The sequence below is a fragment of the Saccostrea echinata genome, unplaced genomic scaffold, assembly GCF_033153115.1.
Source record: "Saccostrea echinata isolate AGI-Se365-2 ecotype Australia unplaced genomic scaffold, CSIRO_AGI_Sech_v1 ptg000143l, whole genome shotgun sequence".
Classification (NCBI taxonomy): Eukaryota; Metazoa; Mollusca; class Bivalvia; order Ostreida; family Ostreidae; genus Saccostrea; species Saccostrea echinata.
Window position 1 is genome coordinate 1 of NW_026889892.1, and position 6,947 is coordinate 6,947.

General features: G+C 31.5%; 1 protein-coding gene across 1 annotated transcript; it reads left to right on the top strand.

Moving 5' to 3' along the window:
- Window positions 1-3,761: 3,761 nt before the first annotated feature.
- LOC133177428 (toll-like receptor 4) lies at window positions 3,762-6,361 on the top strand (the record flags this gene model as incomplete). Its single annotated transcript, XM_061312471.1, has 1 exon — window positions 3,762-6,361. A coding segment is annotated over one exon (2,595 nt), but the record flags the coding sequence as incomplete, so codon positions are not given.
- Between the last annotated feature and the right edge of the window lie 586 nt (window positions 6,362-6,947).

The window sequence follows — 6,947 nt, forward strand, 5'->3', positions numbered from 1 at the left end:
AAATAAAGCAAGTATCGGATTGACAAGACAATTGATAGATGCAAAATAATAATATTTTCCGAAAAGGTAAATCTTGAAGTTTTTAATGATGCAGAGTAAAATTGTGTCACGGTTGTCATAGCAACGAAAGAGTTCTATAATTGCCAAATATTGTGTTTTTCCTCTTTCTCTTCCCAGAAATACAAATAAATTGACAACTAATACCTTCATCACAAAGGAGTGATCGATGTTATTAAAACAAAGCATGTAGTGAATTTCTTAAAACTATACTGGTCAATTTAATTGAAAATAAAGAGTTTTTGCAGTAGCACAGTGTCCGTCATCCGTGAGTCTGGTTTTCTAGCTGTTTGATTGTCTGTAAACAATTTTCAAATCACTTCTTCTCCTATAGTTTTTGCCTGATTCTAATAAAACTTGGTATAAATGAGAATACATTAAGACACATAATTCTTTATTTCATTTTCCCCCTAATGAAGTGTGCCATGGTTACAAAAATAGGAATTTCTTTGACGGCTACTTCTTCTTAAGATTTTTACAATTTCAATAAAACTTGTAACACGGAGAATTTTCAGGATTGATAGCGTAACATATGCAGATCTGTCAGGCACATTTCGTTTTCCTCAGAAGTACTTCACACTGACGCTCGCTATGGCCCGAAATAATTCATATGGAGAATATCAAAATTTCTAACACTTTTTCTGCAATGTGTCTTTACCTGTTAATATTTCGTAAAAAAGATATAGAACGAAAGTTGTGAAGAATAACAAAAATTTTCTTACGATATCAGCAAACAGGGACTGACCCCTAAAATTAGGAATCAAAAGGACCATAAAGATTTTCTTGATATCATAAAAGTATTCAGAATTTGTAAAGCATCATGCAAGTTAAATTGCAATTAGATAGATGAAATTTTATTGAAAACAAAATGAAAATAACGGAAGAAAACCTCAAAGAGCATAATGAGTGTCACGTTGGACTGGCCCTTGAAAGTTAAAAAAATCAACTGTAAAAAGACGAGAAATGATTCATTTGATACTCATGATTTCATCCTCTATGTACAGTGAAAGTTTCTGCCATTATATAATCTATATGCAAAGCTGCGATCTTTTTAAAGATGTGATTTTCTCCTTGTGTCAAAATCACAGCGGGATAAATTTGTTTTATTCTTTAGTAAAATTGTCAAGTCAAAAGCTATTTGTGTCAAATTTTGCTTTGCAATATATTTTAAACTGTGGCCATTTTAATGATAATTTTATTTCTTTTGGAAAATCATTTGTCTTATTTTTCTCATGAATGAACGGAGGGATGGCGACCCTTAATGTGGCATTTTTTCTAGTATTCAATCGTTCTGTCTTCTGAGGTGTGAGAGGAGCTGATTAAATATTTGAAAAAAATATATATTGTTTATTAAATACTTATTACGAATATGACAATACAAGTATGTTCACATATATTTATTTGTCATCGTTAAGAAATCCAGTTAAATTATTTAAATAAAAGATGATTGTATAATCTTGTCCATTGAAACATAAATATACAAAGTGACTGATTATTTTTCACTTATTATAAGATTTTGATGGCTCCAGCTTTATCCCTTGAAGTTTTTGATTTCTCAGAGTTGGGTCTTGCTGTCGATCTTGTCCCATCTAAAACATTTTCAAAACATTCATTATTCTCTCAGCAGAATTAACATACGAATCACTAATATTTGACCGTACTTATTAACATCTACCCCAAAGTTTTTTTTTTCGCTTTCGCTTTGGTATAACCATAATATTTTCAATACTAATACTACAATTCAACAGTACATGCAGCAGTAAAACAGTTGGAACACTTTAAGTGACTTTAATGATCTTGCATAAATAAAAAATACAAATTCAATGTTAATTAAAACAAAAATAATACAATTATAAAGGAAAATTGCGAATAAAAAGTTTAAAATAATAGTTAATTATTGATAATCATCAGAAGAAAAAGAGTCAAGATTTCTTCCATGATCTCTACAACTTCGGGGATGTCTCGAGTCACATATGGCTCCTTCAAATATCCATTTTGACTTTTAAAAACTCCTGATCGTTATTTTTTATACGATTCTCTCTCTCTCTCTCTCTCTCTCTCTCTCTCTCTCTCTCTCTCTCCAATGGATACATTAACAATTTTGAAGTGTTGTATACTTTTGGATGTTAAACTTTAAAGTACAATGTAAAATTTCGATCACTTATCTCTTACGCACCTTAGTAAACGTGACAGTGTATAAAATTCTAGTTGTATATTTCCGAATATTGTCCATAGCCCTAAGTGTCATTATCCTACTGGGAAATAGTCACTCAACCAGCTGTTGAACAGGATATTCTTGTAGAATTTGAGTGTTTCATTTATCTTTTATTCAATGATTAATCACCAGATAAGTAATAGCCCTTGTATTTGTATTTTGAAAAAAAAAATCGGACTTTTTTTCTAAACAGGAAATAGAAAGAATTGTAGTATAATATGTATCTACATTTAAATGAAAAAAAACACAGTTTACCACTTTGGACATTTATTATCAAAAGTTGCGACTGTGAAGAAATATCTTCCGTCATTAAGTAGCGTTGAAATTACCATTATACTTTTTTATATCTTGTCAAATATTGTATTCAGGACAGGGAATGTTTTTATATGCAGAATTCTACAGAAAGTACAATATAACAAGACAAAATAAATACTCTATATATCTTTTGCGAAAGAATGACACTAGTAAAAGAACAATCGAATGTTTATTTAATTTTCATTAGGATTAACTTTTTTGTTGAAAGCAAGGAGGTCAATTTTCACAAATTTCACATACGAATATAACGTATGGATATATGTTTGTTTTTTACTTCAGTATTTGTTTTAGAGAAATTTTTTTACAGACGAATTTAAGGTGAAAAACTGGCGCAAAGCACATACGTTGGATAATAAAAACCCGAATCTGAACTTTTAAATATAAAAATACCTGGTTTAGGTCTAAAATCTTATTTCGGTTATATAAAGACTTATCTAATTATATATTGTAGAGACTGTACTTTACACTAATTTTGTATAATTCCATATGAAAGATTCTACAAGATCTCAAAATACATCTGATATGTCCGTGTTACGGGCGCAATTGACGTTTAAACAGTCTGTTTATATGTGTTCATATGTTTTAATATTTTGTGCACTGTCTGACATTATCTGACAATTGAACATCATTTATGTTTATAATATGTTTCAGGCTACATGTATATCTGTTCTAGTACGTAGACTTAAAGATTCTGAAGACCCCGAGAAAAATTGTAAAACTATCATTCTTGGCAGTTAATATGTACAATGTATAGAGAAAATTTGTCCATAAAATAATATTCATCACCAATAATACTTATATTCACATGCCACAAAGTATATGGCTATTGTAGGGCAAATATATTTGACCCCCCTCCCTCCCCAAATAACCTTATTTTAAAAGAAAATCTTTTTAAAAAAAAATCTTCACAAGCTAATGTGACTTTTATCAAAATGGGGAGATCATTTATTTTGAACTTGTAAAAGGTGATGAATTTGTGTGAACTTTGTATCAACCCGGAAGAAAATAAAAACTAATGCCGCTGGCCCTTATTATAATTTATATTGGTTAAACCTATGAGTGGAAATTAAAGAGAATGTCTTTCGATGTGTTTGAGTGACAAAACACATATTAGTAAAGATTGACCATGAAATTGTATCACTGGCTGTTGTTTGTGTGTTTTTATTTCTTTCAGTGGATATTAGTGGTTACAGATAGAGCGTACTTATGTGATGTATGCAAGTGTACCAGATTTAAATTTAAACAAGGATTGAAAATTGATTGTAGTAATCGATTGAGCAAGGGATATAAAATTACTTCACTTCCAGAAGAGACAGTATGGATAGATTTAAGTGATAATAACATAAAGGGAATACAATGGAGATTTCCAAAGAAAATCAAATTTATCAATTTGTCAAGAAACAATATTTCAGCTCTCCCTGGTAATCCATTCAGTGGACTTGAAGTTTTAAGATATTTAAATCTCGAACAGAATAATCTCACACTCTCAGAATCAATCTATTACCAGGACGTATTTCTTTCTCTGCGAAGTTTAGAAACATTGAATATTAAGAGGAACGCAAAAGCTAACGTGAATTCAAATTCTATTGATAGAGCTTTTTCCAGGCTTGTTTCTTTGAAAATACTTAAAATAGACATACCTTTTAATTTTACATTTGGCGATGGATTCAGAAATCTTTGGAACCTTTCTGTCCTTGACACATCAGGAATAACAGGTATTTGCAATATTAGAAGTTTATCAGCAGATTTCTTCAAAAACATACCTTTTCTGAAGGATATCGATATAAGTAAATGCAAAATTTCTTATGTTGATAAAGGGCCCTTCAAACTGCTTCGGCACTTGAAAAAACTCGATATTTCTCACAATAAGGAATTAGGATTTGTCTCTCTCCCAAATGCAACCTTTGGTCTGAGCGAAACATCAATCAAAGTTTTTCATGCAGACAATATCCATTGTTCACTTGGTATTGGAACAATGTTATCAATTTCCCATATCGAGAACTTGCGTCAAACAAAACTTCTTGAGGCTTCTTTTGCACAGAATAGGATGGAATTAATTGGAAAAGGTGTTTTGCCAAATATGCCTTCAACATTGGAGAAACTATCTTTCGCCTTAAACCGACTCACAACAGGAATATATCTATTTGAATTTTTCTCTCTGCGTAAATTGAAAGAATATAACATGACATTACTTTTGAAACCTGTAAGATTTTATCCGGATCTTTTTGAGAAATGCAACGAAAAGAAAGATTTTAAAATCGCAATTGAGTCGAGAAAAAATAAATACCAACAATATTCACACATACAGAAAAACAGACTTTTGCCAAATATAACAGTTTACATTCCTCCAAATCTTACAACAATGTATGCTAATTCAAGCAAATTATACGGAGGGATTCCAAAACTAATCATGAATGCAACAAAATTGAAAAATATCTACGTACAGAACAATCTGCTCTTTTCATGGGATCAACCTGTGTTTGGGTTTGAGCTTGTCGAAAAACTAGATTTATCAGACAATTTTTGTTCTAGAATATCCCCCCGTTTTACTTCAAGCGGTACCGGATTAAAGTACTTAAACATTGCTAGAAATTTTTTGTCTCTACCGATTCAAATGGACAGAAGATGCCAATTATTTAAAAATCAACGAAAACTAGAAGAATTCGATTTATCAAACAGCAGACTTGTTCACATACCAATCTGTACTTTTCAAAACCTGGCAAAATTAAGAATACTAAAACTTAATCATAACCAACTGACCGAAGTAAACTTCAGAATGCGTCACATGACTGCCCTTTCTTATATTGATCTCTCCGATAACAGATTAACGGGTTTTACAAATGAAACTATACATGCTTTTACTTACATCTTCGAAAAATCAAAAGTAATCATTAACCTACAAAAGAACAACTTGTATTGTAGATGTGAAAATTTAGAATTCTTGACATGGTTGTATAATAACAGAATGCATTTCTTAGGTTTCCAAAAGTATACTTGCTCAGATCGTACCAATCATTTCAATTTTAAATACATGGAACAATCTCTCCAAAAACTCAAACTTGACTGTATGAATTTTAACATTTGGATTGTCACAACAACTGTTTTGATTACTCTAGTAATTAGTGTAATACTTGTGATAATCATTCGGAAAAACATCTGGCACATAAGGTACTTCCTGTATAAAAGTAAACGACAAAATGAAAGTTTTACTTCATCTACACGAGTAGAGGAATCATCTAATCTGCTTGCAAAACCCGATTTGCTGGGGTCAATAGCTGAGGAAAGCTGTGAAGAAATCAGTCACTATGGAATGAAGCAAGAAAAATTGCAATATCCTTACCATGCATTTATATCTTATGTAGGCGAGAATAGGGGATTCGTATTTCAGAAGATGAAACCAAAACTGGAAGCTAAAGGTTTGAGGTTACTAATTCGTGATATTCACTTCGAAATTGGTAATTCTAAAATAAATAACATCATGAAAGCAATCGGGAGGAGTAAAAGAACAATTTGCGTGGTGTCAAAACCGTATCTGAAATCAAAATGGCGAACATATGAATTAAACATGGCGAAAATGGAAGGTTTAAAGGAAAGAGGATCCCTCGGATATGTCCATCTTATTCTAATGCCTGATTTGTTTGAAGGAGGTTGTGACACAGCTATAAAAGATTTTATTGACAAAAAATATTTTCTTGACTATCCACCGGAAGATTCGTCCCTGCAGAGGGAATTCTGGCAAAATCTCACTCGTATTATCAAGAACTCATGATAATAGAAAAACATCGAAGCATATCGTGCGGATCAAAATTCAAATCATGATCTCATGAAAGAGTGTTCTACATAAATAAATCACGTACAACACTTAAAAAAGCTTTAAAGTTTATTTGACTTGGATTAAAACCGTTCATGTTTGTATATCTTATCCCAGACTTTAAATTTTGAAGGATATAAATATTTGCTTATATTAAATGCATAAACCGTATGTTTTCAAAGTTTTTGCTGGATCATTTGATAGTCTTACGCGTTCTAAAAATGTCATGTACATAATATGTACATAAGTATTTTAATATTTCATTTATATTTGGCTCTATGATTATTAGCATCGTTTCAAAGACATAAATAATCACCATAAAAATACATCAATACAAATATTATTTTAGTGTATGAAATATATGAAGATAACGAACAGTATTCAGGCTCAGAAGTCCATCAAACAATACAAAATAGGAGCAGAGAAAATACGGACCTCCAAACATCAGAGGTGGGATCAGGTGCCATGGAGGAGTGAGCATCCCCTGCCGACCGATCACACCCGCCGTGTGCTCCTTGTCATGATCGGGAAATAACGGGAAAATCCGTC